At 50.2% G+C, this 22,024-nt stretch overlaps 3 protein-coding genes across 3 annotated transcripts in view; 1 reads left to right on the plus strand and 2 right to left on the minus strand.

Annotated features, from left to right (window-relative positions):
- Positions 1-810: 810 nt before the first annotated feature.
- LOC130611427 (thyrotropin-releasing hormone receptor-like) lies at positions 811-6,388 on the plus strand. The gene is made up of 2 exons (XM_057432137.1): positions 811-1,726; positions 5,948-6,388. Exons 1-2 carry the CDS (start codon positions 941-943, stop codon positions 6,323-6,325), a joined length of 1,164 nt encoding a protein of 387 aa, XP_057288120.1. The 5' UTR covers positions 811-940; the 3' UTR covers positions 6,326-6,388.
- A 13,371-nt stretch (positions 6,389-19,759) lies between these two features.
- ADA (adenosine deaminase) overlaps positions 19,760-22,024 on the minus strand; it is a 201,190-nt gene continuing 198,925 nt past the window's right edge. Inside the window, exon 11 of the mRNA XM_057432120.1 lies at positions 19,760-20,284. Within this exon, the coding sequence (XP_057288103.1) occupies positions 20,266-20,284 (19 nt within the window). The 3' untranslated portion in view covers positions 19,760-20,265. The remainder of the gene's footprint in view (positions 20,285-22,024) is intronic.
- The window catches only part of JPH2 (junctophilin 2), a 28,049-nt gene continuing 26,284 nt past the window's right edge, over positions 20,260-22,024 (minus strand). Inside the window, exons 5-6 of the mRNA XM_057432113.1 lie at positions 21,169-21,266; positions 20,260-20,384 (exon numbers count right to left, since the gene is read on the minus strand). Of these exons, the coding sequence (XP_057288096.1) occupies positions 21,186-21,266 (81 nt within the window). The 3' untranslated portion in view covers positions 20,260-20,384; positions 21,169-21,185. The remainder of the gene's footprint in view (positions 20,385-21,168; positions 21,267-22,024) is intronic.

A 22,024-nucleotide genomic window follows, 5' to 3' on the forward strand; every position in this document is an offset into this window, starting at 1 on the left:
ATGCTTTTTCTGACAGACTGGAGATGATGGGCAAGCATGGAGCTGGCAGCAAGTTCTGGCTACTGCTGAACATTAGGAAAAGTACTGGATCTCCCAGACTGACCATCACTGGATCTCCTAGACTGACCATGCTATCCCAGCCTCATTGCTGGTAAGATAAGGGATCTCTCAGCCCAGACTGGGTAAGCCTTTCCCCAAAGAAGTGACACTGATGCGTGTCTGTGACAGGGGTGGCTGCAGGGAAGACGGCATGAGGAGGGCGCTGCCTCATGTGTATTGTCCCCCAGAAAAGGTAATTGTCCTGGGTAACTGTCCTCTGCCCCAGCCCAAGGGAAACAGGAACGACCATGGGTCTCCGTGGCATCACCTGGTCTCATCCTCCTGCGGATGAGGAAGGATGGACCCCTCATCTTTATCTCTCCTTGCCAGGGAGGAACTGTGCAGCCTGTGGCTCAGCTGGGGACACAAGGCACCCACAGTCCTTGGTGCTCTCAGCCCCTGCGGCTCTCTCAGCCCGCTACCCCCGGCTCCTGCCTGGGCTCCTTCCTCCACCTCTTCAGCTCAGGGATGCGCTAGGACCCTGCGGGAGCAGGCGGGTGCTGCAGGCGGGAGGCGGATGGGGGGTCTCGGGATCTGGGGGGTTCTGAGCGGTCCCTGGTGGTGCCTGCGGCTGGGAGGTCCTGGACACCCCGGGGGTCCCGGGGATTGGGGAGGTCCTGTTCGCTCCCCGCCCCTCCCGGCCGAGGGGGGGGGGGGTGTCTGCAGGAGAGGGGGTGCAAGGAACCGGGCGGCTGCGAGACTTGGGGTGAATCGTAGGATAAAAGGGAGGGAGGAGCCTGGGCGGGCACCAAGACCGGGAGGGGCGGGGGGGGCAGCGGCTCCCATCCCGGTCCCTGCCGCAGGTTGCGCTGAGCTCCGCCAGGGAAGACTTTGGGAGCTGATGGAGAACGGCTCAGCCAGCCCAGGAGCCGCACTGGGCGGCAGCGGCAATGAGACGCTGGGCAGGATGCCCCGGCAGCCCCTGGAGCTGCAGGTGGTCACCATCCTGCTGGTGCTGATCATCTGCGGGGTGGGCATCACAGGCAACGTGATGGTGGTGCTGGTGGTGCTGCGAACCAAGGACATGGTGACCCCCACCAACTGCTACCTGGTGAGCCTGGCGGTGGCCGACCTCATCGTGCTGCTGGCAGCTGGGCTGCCCAACATTTCGGAAGTGGTGGCTTCTTGGGTGTACGGTTACGCCGGCTGCCTCTGCATCACCTATTTACAGTACTTGGGCATCAACATCTCTGCCTGGTCCATCACCGCCTTCACGGTTGAGCGTTACATCGCAATCTGCCATGCCATCAAAGCGCAGCTCCTGTGCACCGTGTCCCGTGCCAAACGCATCATCTCCTCGCTGTGGCTCTTCACCTCTGCCTATTGCCTCATGTGGTTCTTCCTGGTGGACACAACCCAGGTCACCTTCTCAGATGGGGCACAAGTCAGCTGTGGCTATCGGGTCTCCAGGAGCCTTTACATGCCCATTTACTTCTTGGATTTTGCTGTCTTCTACATCATCCCACTGGGGCTGGCAACTGTCCTCTACAGCCTCATTGCCCGCATCCTCTTCATGAGCCCCCTGCCCACCAGCCTGCAGCACTCCTGCCCAGGCTCCATGCATGTGGGCAGCTCCCTCAAGCCCTCCTGCTGGGGCAACAGGGGGCCTCTGAGCTCCCGCAAGCAGGTAGGTGCTCCCTGCTGGGCTGGGGCACACTGGGCTGCATGGGGCTCAGTGCTTTGAGCAGCATTCTGGCAGGGAATGGGGTGTCCCGATGTTTTGTTTCCCTTTGTGGGGAAAGTGGGGAGGATTGGTTTGTTGCACAGAAGCATCCCCAAACCCAGCTGGGGTCTGGCAGCACAGATGGGCTCCCTTTGCTTTGGCTGGGCTTGGAGGTAGGACAGGGCTCCAGCATCACTTAGGAGAGGCAGGAGTGCAGGAATGTTTGCTGGCTAATCAATTGCTGATTGCCTCCCCAGGGAGGGGAGTGATGGGTCACATTATGCCAGTGGGACTTACCTGTTAGACAGAGTCCTGGGCAGGCAACCTCAGATTTAGAGGGCAAAGGGAAGGAAGAGCTGACACAAGCCCAGGCCTGGTTGGGGAAGGCACCTTGGTGTCACAGTGGTGTGTTTGCCTCTCAGTGACTCCTCTGTCATTCAGCTGTCAGCTCACCCACCACTTCCTTCTCTTTTCACCTCCTTCTGCCCTTGTTCTTCCTCTGCCCTCGTCTCTCCTCTTTCTCTGTCCACATGGACAGAGACTTGCCCCGTCTCTTTTGGACAGGTCCGTGTCTAGACATGGGACACTCTTGCCTGCTAGCTGGCTGCTTGGAGAAGGCCATCCCATTCTAGTTTCAGACTCTGAGTAGGCAGAAACATAGTTCATTTTAAGGGAAAGGACTAAATCTGGGAATCTGGCTTGAATTCTTGAAATCATCAGTTCTGTTGTGATTTCCAGACTGCCTGAAACAGGCTTCAGCCTGTCCTAAAGTCCTCATGTATCCAACTCAGTATCTCATTGCCTGACTTGTACAGGAACCTCCCTTCTCCAGGAGAAAAGATTCAGAGTCATGGAGAGGAAGCAAGCAGCCCAGAGAACTTGTATTTCTTCATAAACTTGTAACTCTTTCCAGTTCAGCTTTTTCTCCTTTTGCTCCAGCACGGAAAGGTTTAAAGCAAGTCCTGACTTCTGCAAAAGCATTTGCAGAATACTATAGGGGTGCTGTCTGCTGCGGGAGCCTCAGGCAGGGTGTTTGGCAGTGAGGTCTCTGGATGCTACAAGGCAGTACCTATAGGCACGGGTGGATGGACCTCTCCTTCCAGAGCAGCTACTGCTATGGCTCCATCACTGGTGCCTCTAAAACTCAGAACTCCTGAGCAGGACAATGCAAAGTGTGAGTTTTGCTGTATTTATCACCTGTAGGAGAAAGGGTCCCAGACTCAAACCCAGCCACCTCCAAGCACGTATTTCACCTGCCAGAGAGGGACCACTAGAGGGAGCGGGATTCCTAATAAAAAGGATGCTGCGGCTCGGGTTGATGGTGCTTGGACTAGGAAAGGTGACACTGGCTGGGGAGGAGTGTCTGTGGCCTCCTGGACAGGGGAAAGACTGGATACTGCGCTGGGAGAGGGGATGGGTTGGAAGGGCTGTGCGGGGATGCAAGATGCTGATCCTCTTGTATGGAGTGAGAAGGATGCTCACAGTGGGTTTGCTCTAGCAGTTACACTGGGCTTGGCCTGTGGAGGTGGAAGGTGAGCTGTCCTGTAGCTTTGGCATAGGGACCCAGGATATGTTTGGGGGTCTGTGCACCAGATACCCTTGGCCATCCAGCAACAACACTGGTTTATGTGTTCAAAAATGGTTTTCAGCTAAATATCAACTGTTCTAGTAAAAGAAATCCTCTTACTACAAACTCTTGTCTTGCTTCTACCCACAGCCCCTTTACAGCTGTTGTGTGCACACTATGTACAACAGAATTGTTGTAAAACACTTGTCAGAAAGACTGCTGTCCCTGAGATGGTGCTCCCCTGAGGGATGCTTTGAGGCTACAGCAAAGCTCTGGCTTTTGGGGGCCAAAGCTGGTTTTAGGGGGCCATCATTCAGGACTACTCCAGTTAAGGATGAATGTCCCAAACTCTTTTGATTGATGATTAGGTTCATTTTGCATGTGAACACCGGAAGTAAGGTCAGAGCACCTCAAATGCACTATAGTTACTTGCCTCAGCAATGTAGGCTGAGGAAAGACACAGGGGCAGGTTTTGGCCACGGATGCAGACAACGCTGGAGATTTCTTTCCCCACAGTGGATGTATGGGAGTGAGTCTGGAATAGACTGCTAGGTTTTATCCAGAGGAGACATCCTGTGTCAACACAGCTTTGTGAAGTTGCATCCAGGAGAGCATGGTCCATATGAATGGTTGGCTTGAAAAGGCAAATTTCAATCCTACAGCAAGCTCAGGGCAGGGTTGCCTGTTCCAGCCTGTGGGCTGCACGCAGCATCCTCAGGGAGCACTGAAGGCATTTAGTGAGATGGAGGTAATAAGTCCTCATGGTGCTCTTTCCAGACGGTTTTCCCTCCCAAGATAAAGGCAGCTTTTTCATTGGGCTGCAGATTGTGTAGCAGGAAACACTCTTTAGATGACAGCACTTTGTGGTCATCTATGGCATGGAGGAAGGTGTTGGGAGCTTGCTTGAGTGGGAGCTGTGTGAGCTGGCATTTGCATAACCACCAGCCAAAAAGCAGGGCAGTTATGGCTAAAAAGCAGATGAATCACTGGTTCTTTTCCAGACATTTCTCTTGATCTCAGAAGGGACTGGAATGAACTTACTTTTCAGCCTTATTAGGATACACTCCCCCTGGTATTGTCATTTGAATGCAGAGTTCACATCACTCTTCACAAACAAGGCAGAGTTACAACAGCCCAAAAGCCAAAGATGTTTCAGTCTAGGAGGCAGCACATGAACATTATTGATGTGTTAGCTTTAAAGGAGAATCTCAGCCATACAGAAACCTGCCAGAGAGCAGAGCTAGGGGTATAAAAGCTCAGGGAACATGGATCCCATCCATAAGCACTGCTCATGTGGCATATGCTGGTGAAGCAAAATCTGTTCCTTCCTGGGCTGAGTTGGTATCAGGAGCTCTCTGTTCCCAGGTCTTGCAATGCAGACCACAGCAGACATGGTGCAGTCTTAGCAAAAGCCTCAGCACTCACTGTATCACTGCAAGATCTTCTTCTGGGTAGTGCCCTCACATTCCCATTAAGCCACACGCAGCAAAACTCTTCTATTTTGGCCTCAGCTTGATAACAGTCCCTTTCGTGTAGGGGAAGTTTTGTTGCCATTACCAACCACCCCTGATTTCTGCTCACAGCATTAAAGGAAGGCGTAGTTGCTTGTGATGAAGTAAAAAAAAAGGCAGTCCAAGAAAAGCTGAGAGACTGTGAATGTGATCTAACTGCTTATTTCCATATCAAGAACTATAGTTATTGCACAACTCCCCCTCTGAGTCTTGAAACGCCACTGCCTTAATATGCTTGCAGCATCAGTGTTTACTCATACTTTCCTCCTTGGGGACATGTGTATTCTATAAGTATTTGTTGGAGGATGGGTGTCACCTGGCAGAAATAGCTGTTGAAATTATTAGGATCACTGGAGTTTCTGCACAAAACCCCATATTCTTAAACCAGGTTGACTTGATCCAAGGGCAATTACGGCTCACTTCTAAATTATCAGTGTATTCTTATATGTTAATGTAGTATTTCCCTAGTGTGCTGCAAATTAAAATAACCCACACCAATTAGCTAAGTAACTTCCATACCAGCACAAGTAGGAATCTGTCTAAGATTCCAGACAGTCTCCTCTGTTCCCAGTGCTACTCTGCACTAGAAGTTTGTTACCTGGAACAGTAGGAAACCAGGAGATCCTGGGCAGGGAGTTGAGATATCTCGAATGGCACCCCAAAACTTAGGTCCCCACTTTTTGGACAAGTTTCCACCCAAAACTAGGACATTTCCGCCGTTGATTTATTGTTATGTACAATTTTCAGGTTTTCTTTCTGGTCTAGAAATTCCCATTATTAACCCCTAATGGGGGGTAATACATTACAGCCCATCGAAACCCATTTCAGGCTGGTGGATACTTGTCCTAAAGAGCTGTAAAGGCTCTTCAATGGCAGATGAAAACCTATAGTTTAAGAGGTTTATTTATGCAAGACTTTTTCATGGACAGAATGGATTTACAGAGGAATAGCCTAATGGTTCAGATGCTTATTTAAAGTGCTTAAAGAGAGATGCAAGTAATGTGTAGGCTGAATTAGCTGTCTGCACCATTTCTCCGGGTGGCAAAGCTCTGCTGAAGATTTAGCACCATCTGACTATTTCTCTTTTTGTACATCCCCATCATCAAGGTGACCAAGATGCTGGCTGTCGTGGTGGTCCTCTTTGCCCTTCTGTGGATGCCTTATCGCACACTAGTGGTGGTGAACTCCTTCACAGACCCTCCGTACCTGAACATCTGGTTACTTCTCTTCTGCCGCCTGTGCATCTACCTGAACAGTGCGATCAACCCCATCATCTACAACCTCATGTCACAGAAGTTCAGGGCTGCCTTTAGGAAGTTATGCAAGTGTGAAGCAAAGAGTGCTGAGAACCCTGTGCCATACCCCACACCCGTGTACTACAGTGTTACAAAGGACCATTCCCATGATAGCTCCGATCACAGCGCTAAACAAGAAGATCTGAGCATTCTCCCTGCACCTGCAAAGGAGAACAAACCTGACAAATAAATCCTGGGACCCTTAAACAGTGCAGGCAGTGGGAGCTCTGCAGCTGTATGAATTGTGTTGGGAAAGTGCAGACAGAAACAGCTTTGGCATTGCAGAAAGCTTAATTTAATACCTCTCTATGGGGCATTTGACAAAACAGATTCTTAGAGGCAAACTAATCTGTTATTTCTTAACACTAATCTATTCTTGCTTGGTGAAGTGTTAGGCATAGGTTAATGTTTAGCATCTTTATGTATTTGGAGTTAAGTATAGCAGTGCAACAGCATTCTGTGTTAAGTGCAAGCGCAATTGTTTGAGTTGGGCTAGAGTATTGAAAGGAAATAGAATAACAGAATCATAGAATAGTTAGGGTTGGAAAGGACCTCGCTTGCAGGGTCCCACATGACAGCAGACAACATCCCTGTATTCTTCCCAGGCTGCCTGTCCTCGCTTCCACTTTTTATAAGCCTCTTTTTTCCTTCTAATTTTCCTCAGCAGCTCTTTATCCACCCAAGGAGGTCTCCTGGCCCTCCTGCTGCACTTCCTTCTAGTTGGGATGCAACACTCCTGAGCTTGCAGTAGGTGATCCTTGAATATCAGCCAACATTCTTGGGCCCCCCTGCCCTCTAGGGCAATATCCCATGGAACCTTCCTAAGCAGGGTCCTGAAGAGGCCAAAGTCTGCTCTCTTGAAGCCCAGGGCAGTGAGCTTGCTGCGTGCTCTTGGCACTGTCCTGAGGCTCTTGAATTCGACCATCTCATGATGGCTGCAACCAAGGCTGCCCTGGAGCATCATATTTCCTGATGAGCACGAGGTCAAGTATGGCACCTCACCTTCTCGGCTCCTCTATTACTTGCAGAAGGAAAGTTGTCTTCCACACAATCGAGGCACCTCTGGGATTGGTTGTGCCAGGCCCTACCCTCCCTCCAACAGATATCAGGGTGGTTGAAGTCCCCCATGAGAACAAGGACCGGTGAGCTTGAGGTTGTTCCTATCTACCTATAGAGTGCTTCATCCACAGAGTCCTCTTGATGAGGAGGTCTGTAACAGATCCCCACAGTAGGACTCTGTGGGACACAGTAGGACACTTTGGTGCTTAAATCATCAATAAAATGGGTGAAGCCTGTGCTGGCCACCTCCAGATGTGCCAGGACCGCCTCCTGTGCTCCTTCCCTGTCCCACAAGCAGTCAGTGATCGACCTGAGCAGTGCTCCTGTGCTGCAGTTGGGATGCGTCCATGGGGTTGGGATTCAGCCCTGCTCAGCCGCGTCCTCCAGGCGTGCCCATCTCGGGTGAGCCCGTGCCAGAACCTGCGCCCTACGCACAGCGAAGGCTGCGAGGGCAGCACAAGATGTGGTGCCAGCAGTGTGTGTCCAGGCCTGCCTGCTTCAGGAGGGCCCTGCTACAGCTCCGCACCTTGAACTCTCATGTCCCCATCTGCACTTGCTTCTTTACCCACGTCCTCCTTCATCCTCGGTTCATGCCGAGCTCCACGCAGGCACTTGCTGACTTGGGAACATGGCCATTCTTTGCTAAAAATCTATCCACAAGACATCAATTTGATAGGTGGACCACTCGGCGCATAAAGAACTGGCTGGGTGGCCACACACTACTCTGGATGGCCCCTCTGCTCTGCTCTCTGCTGAGCTATACTGCAGAGCTCTCCTGAGGAGAGCTACAGCTGCTGCTCTGAGGAGAGCAGCATTTGTCAGAGCAAAGCGGTGCTGGAACGTTGCCTGTTTGAACGGGACCTCTGCAAACACACTCCAAGTCTGTTCAGAGAGGAGACCCTGCTTATTCCTCCAGGAGGCGCTGCTTATGTCCTACACCTGGGTCGGAGCAATCCCAGGCACAGCTACAGCTTGAGCAGAGAAGAGATTGAGAGCAGCCCTGCGCAGAAGGACTTGGGGGTACTGGTGGATGAGAAAATGAACATGAGCCGGCTTCAGTGTGCACTCGCAGCCCAGAAAGCAACTGTATCCTGGGCTGCATCAAAAGGAGCGTGACCAGCACGTCGAAGGAGGTGATCCTGCCCCTCTGCTCTGTTCTTGTGAGACCTCACCTGGAGCATTGTGTGCAGTTCTGGTGTCCTCAAGAGAAAACGGACATGGAACTGTTGGAACCAGTCCAGAGAAGGGCCACAAGGATGATCAGGGGACTGGAGCACCTCCCTTATGAAGCTAGGGTGAGAAAGTTGGGGCTGTTCAGGCTGGAGAAGAGAAGGCTGCGTGGAGACCTCATAGCAGCCTTCCAGTATCTGAAGGGGGGCTCTAGGGTTGCTGGAGAGGGACTCTTCACTAGGGACTATAGTGCTAGGACAAAGGGTAACGGGTTCAAACTGAAACAGGGGAAGTTTAGATTGGATATAAGGAAGAAATTCTTTACTGTGAGGGTGGTGAGGCCCTGGAATGGGTTGCCCAGGGATGCTGTGAATGCTCCATCCCTGGCGGTGTTCAAGGCCAGGTTGGACGGAGCCTTGGGTGGCAGGGTTTAGTGTGAGGTGTCCCTGCCCATGGCAGGGGGTTGGAACTGAAGGATGGTAAGGTCCTTTCCAACCCTAACTCTTCTAGGATTCTATTCTATGATTCTAACTTGCACGTCCCCGTCTGCACGCACACCTCATGCACGCAGCAGCTCCCCCTGCACCCAGCTGCCACTCTCCTGCTGGCCGCTCCCCCTTCCTGCCGGCTTGCAGGGTCCCACATGACAGCACTGGCAGGTGACCATGGCTCCAGCTGCAGCCGCCAACACCTGGTATCCCAAAGCAGCTCCAGCCACAGACCCTCTTCCCAGCGTGCGGGATGGGGACCGAGGGACTCAGTGGGAGAAAGGGACGGAAGGGGGAAAAGGCTTGGTTTGGGCAGCAGCAGCATCCAAGAGGATGCCGGGTGCAGGCTGCTCCCCGCAGTGACGCGAGCCTGGGCACGCCGTGATTCTGGGGTTCCATGACTGATGCCTTGTACGTGGCCGTGTTTCCCCCAGCTTGAGGAGCAGCCCGAGAAGCTTTGGTCAGCGCTGGCCCGGGCTGTGCCCGATGGCAGCACCAGACCAGGTGCCCTGCAGCCACCAAGTAGTCGGTGTGAGCACCCTCACCTCTGGTGCCTGGCCCGTGCCCATCCCTGCCCACAGCTGCAGAGAGCCTGAAAGAGCCGCTCTGCCAGGGCAGGGAGCCCACGTGAGGACACTTGGGGTGCCCCAGCACCCAGCACCAGCCCCCATGGCCCCTCCAGCCCTGGGAGCTCAGAGCAACTGGAAACCACTTGTCTGCCAAAGCCACGTGTGATCGCAGTGAATACAAAGAGAGACTGGGTCAGGAGAACGTCAAGAAATGTATTTACAAAACAACAAAAAATAAACAAAATAAACGACAAAGAACAACCGTTCTTCTCACAAATGCAACTCTTCTACCTAAAACTACACCTATTCTACCTAAAAGAACAACGCTTATTCCTAAAACTACACCTATTCTACCTAAAAGAACAATGCTTATTCCTAAACCTACACCTATTCTACCTAAAAGAACAATGCTTATTCCTAAACCTACACCTATTCTACCTAAAAGAACAATGCTTATTCCTAAACCTACACCTATTCTACCTAAAAGAACAATGCTTATTCCTAAACCTACACCTATTCTACCTAAACCTACAAGTCCTATGTGAAAAACGAACAATCTTCTTAAAACAGCAACAATCTTGAACGAAAATTGGAACTCTTCTACGGAAAACATCCAACAGCGTGAAAACTTCCCTGTCGACCAGCCCTGGAAACAGGCAGCACAAGGTCATTTCAGTGAGGCTACTGATGGTCATTGTGTTTGCCACACACTGAGGAGAGCGGGACTCTGCTGCAGGGCTCAGCCCTGACTGGGGCTGGGAGCCGGGCTCTACGCGATCACACTGGGCTCGCGCGTCCCAGAGGCAGCGCAGGGCAGCGCGGTGGTGGCGCTTGTGCCGCCGGGATGAGGCCACCGGGCACCACGTCCCTGCAGCGGGGCCGTCGCACACAGCCCCAGCCCCAGCGCAGCAGCAGCCGACCCACCCTGACTGCCAGCAGTGGATGGGGGGCACATGCTGCCTTACCACTCACTCATCAGCTGGTATCCATCGCCTCCTCCACATCCACCTCCATCGGCTCGTCCACCTCCATTGGCTCCTCCTGCTCAACCGTGTTGAACAACCTTGATGTCTACATCCATGGGCTGCTCGCACAGCCTCACTTGGCTCTGCATTTTCTGCCTCGGATACAGTGCCCGAGGGGCAGGGAACAGGGCAGTAGGAACGAGAAGGAACGAAAAGGGCTGGGAGTAGGGCAGGAGGGCAGAGCAGGAACAGGGCAGATGGGATGGAGCACGCAGGTGGGAGCGAGGCAAAAGTGTGGGCTCAGGGGTGAAGGTGTGTGCTGTTGCCTGGGCACGGGCGGTTGCCGCTGTAACGCCGGCTGTGACATCACCCCAGAGTTCCAGAACTGCTGTGAGCAGGGGATGGGGACGAGCCCTGAAGGGGCTGCAGCTTCCTGGGGGACACTGGGCAATCGTTACGTGACCTCCTGAGACCACAGAGACACACTTTAGAGGATCCTAGAATAGTTCGGGTTGGAAAGGACCTTACCATCCTCCACTTCCAACCACCCTGCCATGGGCAGGAACACCTCCTACTAAACCCTGCCACCCAAGGCTCTGTCCAACCTGGCCTTGAACACCGCCAGGGATGGAGCATTCACAACTTCCTTGGGCAACCCATTCCAGGGCCTCACCACCCTCACAGTAAAGAACGTCCTCCTTATATGCAATCTAAACTTCCTCTGTTTTAGTTTGAACCCGTTACTCCTTGTCCTAGCACTATAGTCCCTAATGAAGAGTCCCTCTCCAGCAGCCCTAGAGCCCCCCTTCAGATACTGGAAGGCTGCTCTGAGGTCTCCACGCAGCCTTCTCTTCTCCAGCCTGAACAGCCCCAACTTTCTCAGCCTAGCTTCATATGGGAGGTGCTCCAGCCCCTGATCATCCTCGTGGCCTCCTCTGGACTTGTTCCAACAGTTCCATGTCCTTTTTCTCTTGAGGACACCAGAACTGCACACAATGCTCCAGGTGAGGTCTCACGAGAGCAGAGTAGAGAGGCAGGATCACCTCCTTCGACGTGCTGGTCATGCTCCTTTTGATGCAGCCCAGGATACGGTTGCTTTCTGGGCTGCGAGCGCACACTGAAGCCAGCTCATGTTCATTTTCTCATCCACCAGCACCCCCAAGTCCTTCTGCGCAGGGCTGCTCTCAATCTCTTCTCTGCCCAACCTGTAGCTGTGCCTGGGATTGCTCCGACCCACGTGTAGGCCCTTGCACTTGGCATGGTTAAACTTCATGAGGTTTGCATCAGCCCGCCTCACAAGCGTGTCGAGGTCCCTCTGGATGGCATTCCTTCCCTCCAGCGTATCAACCGAACCACACAGCTTGGTGTCATCGGCATTGTTCTGTGAGCCCCAGCGTGTTGTAGCTGTGGATAGTGGAGCAGCATTGCTTTACATCCTAGCTATACAGCTGCATTTCAATGGCAGAAGCAATTCTCTTTTTTCCTGAGCATAATTTTTGAAAGTCCCTCAAGTGTTTTGTGATAAATGGCACACTGACTATAAGACATGATTCTAATTGCTGCTATCAGCTTGTGAGCAAAGTGGATATTCATAACATGCAGCATCCAAGAAACCAGCTCAATGACACTTGCCCCAGGTTTTCAAGACTGTTGGTACCTGGAGTAAAACAAAAAAGTTTACACATAAGCCAAACGCTTGCCAAATGAAACAAGTGTTAGCCACTAGTAACCCTCAAGTGACTGTAAAACATTCCTTGAACTGCCAATTCAGCCTCACTTGTCCTGGTTTCAGCTGATGTTAAATCTCTTCCATAACCACCCTGCATCTATGGGAAATCACTTCCCTGGGTGAGCCAGAAAGAGCTCACCTCCCACTGATGTGTGGGGAACTGCCCCGGACCTATTTAATTTTTGTGTAGGGTGGCTTTGCATGCATGGAGGTTATATTGTGAGTTCTTAAACTATCATCTACTTTGCCCCAAAGTAACTGTAGGATAAGGGAAGAGAGCATTGGGTTTTGCAGTTATTTGAAACAGTGCCTGTTTGAAATGTAACAGTTCGTACCACTTTTGTGCTCTTTTGTGTATTGTATATTGGGAATTCAGGAATGAAACTTCTCTTCATTGTTGTTAAAGGAGTTCTCTACAGGGATTTGAGATTTGTTTGTTGAAGAACATGGAAGTGATTTCGCTACTATGTGAGGAAATTATTCCACTTAGTGAAAGAAACTCGGAATTGAAACAATTTGCTTGTAATGATCTGTTCTCTAGTACAGAATTTTTCCCCCCTTAGAAGAGATTTTTTCCTTAGCAGCTCAGAACATCCATTGACAGAAGCATCTGCAGATAAACCAGTGCAGTAAGGAGCAGGGTGCCTTGAAGTAGCACACAGGTAAAGCAGAGCAGGAGGAAGGTGAGTCCTGGGGTGGCTGTTGTTCCTCTGAACATGTCAAAATCCAGATTTGGATGTGTTAGCTCTTACCTTTGGATGTGGTAGCTCTCACATGGGCTGGGTTGAGTCTAACAACAACATCTTATTTTATAGCCCAGAACTAAACTGGCTTTCTGTGCTAATGAGACCTTCTTGCAATGCATCAGAGTTATCTCCTCAAAACATAACAGCTTAATCCCCTTAAACCACTCCATACCCTATCTAGCCTGCACAGGAATTAATTTTCTCCATCTTCACAGCCAGCTGTGACTTGCAGCTCCCTGGGGCAGAGAGCCCTTGAGTACACAGGCACCTACGGGTGCACACATGCCATAGCCAGCTCTGGCAGTCAGGGACACAGAGGGAGCAGCACCACATCCTCTCCTTTCCCCTTTCCCTCCCTGCTCCATTCTTAGCAGTGCAGTACTTTGGTGACATCCTGCAAGCCTAGTGAGGCTGGAGAGGAGGAGAAGTCAAGGCTGTGTGCATCTCCATACTGTTTGCTTTAGCACAGTAACTAGATCATGGCAGCAAAGCTTAGCCCTTGGTGCTGGGGGCTATGGAGGATGGTGCCTCCCAGGCCCTCAAGCATAGGCAGCATCTCCTTGGGAACAGGCTGTCCTGTGTCCCCAGGCTCTTCACCCCATGGCTGCAGGTGCAGAGAGCAGCAGGAAAGACAGCTTTGTCCTGAGGCCATGTGGGAAGAGGATTTAATGTCTGAGCTTGGAAACTCACCTTCATCCTGACCTAAGGCATTTCTCAGACATTGGACATGCAGTCTGATAGATGGTCTTGATCTCTGCAAACCCAAGTAACAGCTCAGCCCTGAAGACTCACCAGCAGGGTCTTTTTCCACCTTCCCATCACATTTCCTTCACTGTTTGCCTTTATGCTTTCTTCCCACAGACACCCTAAAAACTGTATTCTCTTAATTAAACTTCAGCCCCAGGCCAACAGCTAATGGATAGTTCTGAAATTTTTGGCCAACATAGGTGGTATTCAATTAAACCCCAGTTCTCCCCTTTCTGCCCTTATGTGCCACATACTGCATGACCCTTTGTTATCTTTTGAGAAGTAATTGGCAGATAAATTCCCTCAGCACCACGAGATCTCCAGCAAATGCATTAAACTCTGCAGATGAGAAATGAGCACCAGCTCCTGCACGTATTCTGACAGGAAGAGGAGTTGAGAGAGTTTTAGATGGAAGTGGAGGCAGAAGGTCAGCACTCAGCTTGCTAAGGAGATGCTGGTTGAGAGGGCAGGCAGCTGCGTGCTGCCAGGAAATAAATCACTAGCAGCAAGGAATGAAAAGCAATAACTCATCACACTGTAACTTCCTCTGGATACCCAGAGTCTCAATAAAAGCCTTTATTCCTTGTAAGAAACCAGAGAACCCCCTTCAAGCTTCAGCCTGGATTACTTTGTACCCTGTGACACTCCACCCTGCTCATAGAGTTTGAAGCTGTATTTTACCCTCAGCATTCATTTAGTCTCAACAGAATGAACGTAGGCTACAGGTTTATAAATATGCCGCCAAATAGAGAATGTGCTACCCCTAAATAATTTTCCACATTGACGCTGCCTCTCAATCTGATCTAACCTTTTAGCTCATTATTTCTAACCCCTGCCCTTCCAGTGCTTTTCAACCTGGTAAAATGCCATCTGCTTTCTTCAATTACAAGCAAACAAGTCCCCTGGCAGGAAAGGAGGGACCTGACACTGTGGTGGAGCCCAGAGCAGAGGGGATGGATTTGTGAGCAGTGCAGAGGGGCAGATGGAAGAGGCAGCAGCCTGGGGAAGGGCTGAGTGAGGTTTATGGGCCTGAAGAACCATGGGCTGGCTGAAGCTCACGGCATTCAGCTGAGACTTTCAGTTTAGGAGACACTCCATGCAACACGTTTACCTGAATCTGCCTGGTCCCAGTGCATTGGTGATAGAGGCCACACAGTTATCACCTCTACATGGTGCATGGGTGGATCCCAAGAAAGGGTTATTTACTCCTGCAAAACACAGAAGTTTAAATAACTTACCAAAATCCTCAGTTTAAGCCCCAGTCGGTTATCTCCTTACATTGTCTCTAGATGTGAGTGGTGGAAAAGGTACTTTCAGGAGGGAAATTGGTCATCCATGCCAGCCTGTGCCAGAGGAGAGCATGGCCATGCTGATGGTTCTTTGGGAGAGCCTCTCGCCTTCAGTCCTGGACAGCACTCGGGACCCAGCCTGCCCCAGGGCCACATTAGGGAGTAACCCACAAAACACCAGCAGTTCCCCCAAAAAGGGACAAAAAGACCATGAGAGCACCCAGCATCCCCCTGCAACCAGAGCAGGCTATGAGAGCTTGGCTTCCGCTCTGTGGCATGATTCTGCAAAGAGCACATTACTAACATTAAAATAGTGGCACCTTTAAATTAGTAATGCCCAGGTCACTTAAAGAGGATGCTGAGCCACTGCTTAAATTTTTCAGAGCCACAAGAGAGGGTGAAGCACACATCAGGGAATGAATTAGATCCAGCCCCTTTTCAGTCTGGTTTGGCCCCCGGCTGCTTCTTTGAACTGATTAGTTCAAGCAGGCTCCGTGGGGCAGAGTCCTCCAGCAGTACCCATGTACTCACGCAGCAGTTACTTGTTCATTTTGCAACCCATGTTTCCCCAGCGCTGCCCCGGGCCATGCCTGCTCTCCCTGCTCACAGAGGTTGCTCCTCTGCACTCTCCAAACCACAGCATCCATTGCGGGCAGTGTGCTACGATGCACAGTGGATCGAAGTCTAATTTACTAAAATGCCCTCAGTTTAGCACTTAACCAGCCCTTCACACTTATGCCCTGCAGGGTCTAAATGCAGACCCTGATGGGAAGGCACCGCTGGCATTGCCTGTGCCCCAAAGCAGGGGCACTTTCCCAGCTATTGCCTGAGGGAGGAAACATGACTACAATCCCAATCCCCTGCACTGTGGGTGATGGGCAGAGTGTTAAGGACAATCTGTGTTTTATAATGGCTCAGGTATTTTTAATAGCCACCTTGTGACTTGTGCTGTTTCTATAGAGACGGGGGATGCTGCGAGCACACCGGCAGCCACATGCTGCCCCTCCAAAAGGGAATGCCTGAAGCCACAAACCAGGAAGCCTTTAAAAGCTTTCCCAGCTCAAGGAGAAGGCCTGGTGTGATTTTGAGGTTGTTAGCGAGGTCCCACTGTATTTCCCTGCTGGCTGATCCTTGTTTGTCCTCACAGCCACGGGGTGGGTGGCTGCCCAGAGGAAATAAAAGCAACTATTTCCATCCATGCAGTGCCAGTGTTTCTGGTAGCAGAGAACAGGAGAGGGTGGCCACCATGGGAACTCTTGCTGCTAGCCTTGAGCAGGGCATGGCATGCCCTTGACTTGGCCAGGTGGGGTGGGAAAGCTTTCGGAGCTGGGGCTGGAGGCTAAGCTGGGGCCAGGCATGGGAAGAAGCGGCTATTCCCGGATGCATTAATGCTTCTGGAGTCATTTTGGCTTTCTCCGGGAAAGGTCCCGCAGTGAAGATGGTGGTGCAGCCCCAGACCCATTCCTAGCTGGAGCACAGTAACCCCTCAGCGCTTCCCAGCACCAGCTCACTGCTGGGGACACCTTCACCCCAGCTCTGGTCCTTCCTCTCACACAAAATATGAAGGCCAAGAGAGGGGGATGCTCGGGAGAGCCCCGATGTCCCGCAAGGCCGGTGGAGGGCAGCGTGGCCATCCCTAGGACTCCTGAGCAGGTCACTCTCAAAGGACACCAGGGCTCAGATTGCACCTTCCCTCCCACTGCTAAGGCTGCTGAAGCTAAGGCTGCTGCCCTTCAGACACAGGATCAGGCCAATGCCTTTATCCTGGTTCTCACATGTCGGACACCTCCCTGCCTGCACCCGGTGACGCTCGGCCAGGGGCAGTGTAGGGGACATTACCCCTGAGACCAGCAGCTCCCTAGTCAGAGACTCAGTGCTGTTCCCCCTGTCCTGGGGAAAGGGCATTTATCCGTATTTTTTAAGCACTACGTCATTGCCTTAGCAGCAGACCCACCACCCTCCCTGCTGCCTCTGTCACACAAGGGCCAAAGATCTGCTCCATTCATCAGCCTGTGATTTAAGAGGTGCATAAGGCTCCGGTTACCCCCCCGCCCCCAGCCTCCTCCCAGTGACTGGATGAATGAGATACTACTGGTTCCTACCATACCAGAAGCAAAACCAGCCAAGAGGAGAGCATGGCCATCATTTCACTAAACTCGGCTCCCCAAGTCTTTACCAGAGCACAAAATCTTCCATCACATGAACTCCCAGCTTTGCTGGGTGAACGCAGAGGTCTTGCTGCCCATGGAGGCTGAGCCTGTGTCCCACCAGCCTCTCTGCACAGCCCGGCTTTGTCCATGTGAGACACTCCAGAAATAGAAATGGGATTGAAGGTTTTGGCTACTCTGGATTCCTCAGGCCCCTGCTGCCCCTGGCTGGCGCTGGGCTCCGCTCTACCATCCTCCTCCATAACTCACTCTTCCCAGGGCTACCATTTCCCTGTCCCTCATGCCTGGCTTTCCTCTCACTTTGGCTGTTTCAAGAGGCTGAGCAAGAAGACGGGCCATAGGCAAAAGAGAGAATTGCTCCTCACCAAACCCAGGAGAACCCCAGCACTGAAGGAGCAGGCAGTGACACACAGCTTGCAAGAAACTTGTCCACACTTGGGGTTGGGAGGCAGCAAAGGGACCTGTCAGCGGCCATCTGTTTGCCCAGGCAGGCTTCGGGCCAGCGAGCAGCCTTCCCTCCTGGCCCCATGCAACCTCGGGTAGAGGCCAACATGATGGTAGCACACAGAGCTTGCTGAGAGAGCAGGAGGCGTCCTTGAATGAATGGCACCAAATTTCTAGAAAGCAGTAAGGGAAAACAATTCTCTTTGCAAAGTATCCTCCATCAACAAAAAAATCAAGGTTTTGAAACAGATATTGGGAAAAAGGTAAAAACCATCCAGATGCCACCTGTGAAATCCCACACCACACGTTGATGAACGATCCTTTAAGACTGGAGTGTTTATGTCAACCTGGAGATCCCCCCTGCAAACATCCTCATGGCTATAGTGAGCAGATAACTGTTTATTATTGCACATAATCCAGCAGAACAACCGACAGAAAACTCTGGACAGTAGCACACAGATTGTAGTAAACAGCTTGCAAAACCTGTGCTGAAGGTATTTTGTGTGAAGAGTGAAATGTATCTGCATCTTTGTAAGACCTGAAAGTATACCACAATATCCTAGTCAGTTTTGAAAGCATGCAGTTTGAGGTAAATCTGTTATTTTGCATCTAAGAAAACAAAATCCCTAAGGGGCTATATGTATGTATGTGTATATATCCATATCTCAGCACAATATGGATATATTTATATGTCACATAAAAGCAACTCTACCTACTTTTCTCAGAAGGTTACTAGAAGGAAAGCACATTACTGAGTGCATATCACATGCATAAAAAAAATGGGACGGGAGGAGGGGGAATTACCTTAGCACTGTTGAAAAAGATCAAGTTTTGTGCTTAGTGATGAATAAAAGCCCCTCAGGTCTCTCAATGGAAATTGTCTTTGTGGCTAATAAAATCAGTTGGCGTACTGAAACTGCAGAGCTGGCAAGTGAATGCCAGCAAACGGAGATAAAACATCAAAGGCAGCAGAGGCTGGGGTTTGCAATACATTTATAGTTAAGAAAAGGGGAAAAAAAAGCAAATTGTTACTAAACTATGCTCTGTGGAAGTGTTGATGATGCTGCACAGCTTTCTCAGGACTGGTACAGCCACATGGCTTTTAGAAAGGGATCACATTCACTTCTCCCACAGTTAACACCACATATTTGCTACTGTGACAACATTCCTGAGGTCAATAAGGTTAAAAAATAAACCTGGTTCACAAATAAAAGTACTCAATTATTCTCATTCTCCTATGCCATAATTAGAGTTGATAAACTAGGCAGGTTTTGCCCTGTGTCTCCAGTCAGTGTAAAACCCTGCGTGTCTGCCACTCTCTCAGAAATCCTTTCAGATTGACCTTTGGAGGGCACCTGTTTTTTTTTTTCCTTAACCATTATTTCCCCATTCTTTCCAGTCCCTTAGGTTTTCCTGCCCAGTCCTGTGCTGTGGGACTTCAGGATACACAGAGGTGCACAACCAACTATAAATAACATTTTCAATTATCTTAAAAATGGATAGAAAATACATAATGCTCTTAAAAGCAGGAAGAAACATGTCCAAGCACTCAGCCTCACACTAAACTGTAATATCAGCTGCGCTGACTTTCTAAGTTTGCACTGCTAAGGATCAGAGCAGGTCACGGTGGGAATATCTCCTTCCAAAGGTCACTCTCTGTAGCAGCTTTGGGAAGAATCGGTGCAAACCACCCAGGCCTCTAAGCCTCGCACACAACACAACAGCTAGGATTGCCCCACTGTGCTCTCCCACTGCTGAAAGCCTGGCTGCTGCGAGCCTAAAACCGCAATACACTGGAGTCGCTCGGGTCTCTGCACCTTTTTTTCTTTCAGGAATAGCATAACCACTCCCACAACAGCCACCCTGCATCCTCTGCCTGGGAAGTCTGTTCACTCTGTCACAGTGAGAGAGCCCAGGAGCCACCCTGCAGCCCAGCGCAGCCAGGGGAGGAACCTGCGGGTATACAGAGGTATTTTTCAGTAAGTACCTCCTTTTCATTGTAACTCACACCATTTTCATAGTAAGAAGGGGCAAAGGGACAGATTCAGCACACCAATTTCCTTTCCTGTTACAGTGGGAACTCTGCCACTGCAAGACACTTCTGTACAGAGTATTGCTGGTAGCAGGAGAGTACTCAGACGGTGCCTGGTGCTGACATCGGCACAATGTCCACCTGCACAAACAGCCTTGGATCAGGCAGTCCCTCACACCCCATCCCGCAGCCACCCTCCAGGGCACGTCCATGGGCAGGACTCTGATTACACATTAACAAGCCCAATTTCAACTTGCTCCCCCTCTCAGTCCTCCATACATGGAAAACAACTCCAGGCAATGGGAAAAGGAAAGACTTTTGTTCGTCCCTTTGGATGACTTCCAAGCACGGAGGGCGACATCCACCCTTAGCCATGGCACAGCTCCGATGAGTCATTTTGGTTGCTGTGCATTGCTTCATCTCCAAGCCATGGATGATAGTCTTTGGGAAATCTCTGACACTGAGTCAACCAAAGGAATTACAAAACACATCAGTGTGCACACATAAGACCTTCTCACTTGTTCTCCTACAGCTACAGATAAATCCCTCATCACTGGCACGACAGGACAGTTGATGACTTTGGTGAGAATAATTTAAGGCAACTGCTATTTCATACAAAGAAGAGAAGGAGGCTGAATTGCAGAAACCCTGGCTTTTCCTTGGTAGATTGCAGAGGCCAGCCACAGCCTGGGAACAGGGAGACTGAACTGAACTTCAGGCGCTTTCATTTAAGGTTGATGTTTGCAGTGCAACCTTGGGATCTCAAAGTCCTCCTCTTGGGTGTTTCCAGGCGGCTGAGATTTAATCCCCGCCAAGGTCCATGGTCTCCATCAGCAGCAACGCCTGTCCCAGACACAGATGAATGGGAGAGTCAAGGGGGAGCAAAACAATGCAACTGACATGTAATCACATCTGTCTGCAAGGCTTTCACCTCTGCAGGCTGTGTGGGGACTAATAACACAACAGAAAGCAGTGCCCAGCAGAGCAGTTCTAGCCCACAGGAGGCTCCAGGAATGCGGCCCAATATCCTCACAGCTTATATTTACCTTTAATAAAACAACTACATAACAACACCTGCAGAACCAGCACTGGTGCAGTTAGAGCTGCAAATTTCACAGTTTTGTATTTTCTTTGTATTCTTGCCAATAAATACTGCAATGAATGAGTTACCTGGCACCAGCCACCACAGACCAGCAAATTCAAAGTGCTTTTTGAAGCATATTTGCAGGAAACAAGTTTTAAATTTAACATTCATAGAAATTTCACTCCATGAACCATACCCATGCAGCTGGGAACGCAAAACTATACTGTGGGAAGGCAAAAAAACTGTGGGATGGTATCAGATCAACACAGTTCCATTTTTTAACTGTGAGGAAATAAATCACTTTATGAAAAGACTTGAGAACTATCCACTGAAATTGCTCTACAAATCACTCTTGGAACAGACAAAGGGTAACTGAGAAACTCAATGCTCAATGCAAGGTAATTGCATCTATGGAATAAATGTCCATGCATTTTCATCAAGAGGACATCCACTGAGGAATGATTAGTCAGTAAAGCTAGTCAACCTATAGCATCCATAGTTATGTCTATAAATCGAGGATTAAAAGCTTATTGCTCTTCTTACCTTGTCCGAGGGGCACTTCATGTCAAGAAATGCACAAACAGGATGGCCAGACCAATGTTGAGTAAGATGACCATGCAGATCACGATTGTGTTAGGTCCCTGAAGGAAAAACACAAACCAGAGTATTACACCCCACAGCTCAAGGCAAGGAGACAGATGCAGCTTGATTCTGCTATTTAAAAATACGAGAACCATCCCCTCTTGATGCACAGAAATTTGGCAGTTAACAACCAGCCTGAATTTCAAACTCATTGAATATGTATCAACTCCTATCCCTCCTCCCCTCCCCTTTCTTCTAGAAAGACTAAATCAGACTAAAGGAGACCACAACTAAGCACATGAACTGCTAAGCCCGTATCAAGCAGCTTGTCCCAATTCCCTTCTCCATGCCCACATATGTAAAAGTTGCCATTTTTAAGACAGACAAATTTAACCATATGAGATTTGCTCTGATTTCAGACCAAAATATTTCCAAGCTGTGCTTGTCTGAAATGCCATCGGAACCATTCACATCCAAAAGGCTGCAAGGTGAGAGGCAGCAGGCTCGTAAAATGTCTGGTTTTACAGCTGTATTTGCTAACAGCAAAATTGAATTTCAGTGACTCTGTGTTAATCAGCTGGTGATTCAGTGTCACAGTTCAACTTGTAAGATGCCCCTACTGCAAAAACATAAAAGCAGTAGGTAAAAAAATAAAACCCACTCAGCTTTTTCTTCCTCGTCCTACAGTTTTTCCCCCAGATTTCCAGCTCCACCTTGGCTGGTAAAAGGGTGGGCAAGAACAAGAGAAAATCATAAAAAACTAATGAGACGATGCCTGTTTTCCTCAAAATTTGAGACAGAGATGTGCCTAAAGTGC

This window comes from Pezoporus wallicus, unplaced genomic scaffold (genome assembly GCF_028554395.1).
Source record: "Pezoporus wallicus isolate ANWC-B61680 ecotype Strahan unplaced genomic scaffold, APGP_CSIRO_Pwel_v1 contig_10810, whole genome shotgun sequence".
NCBI lineage: Eukaryota > Metazoa > Chordata > Aves > Psittaciformes > Psittacidae > Pezoporus > Pezoporus wallicus.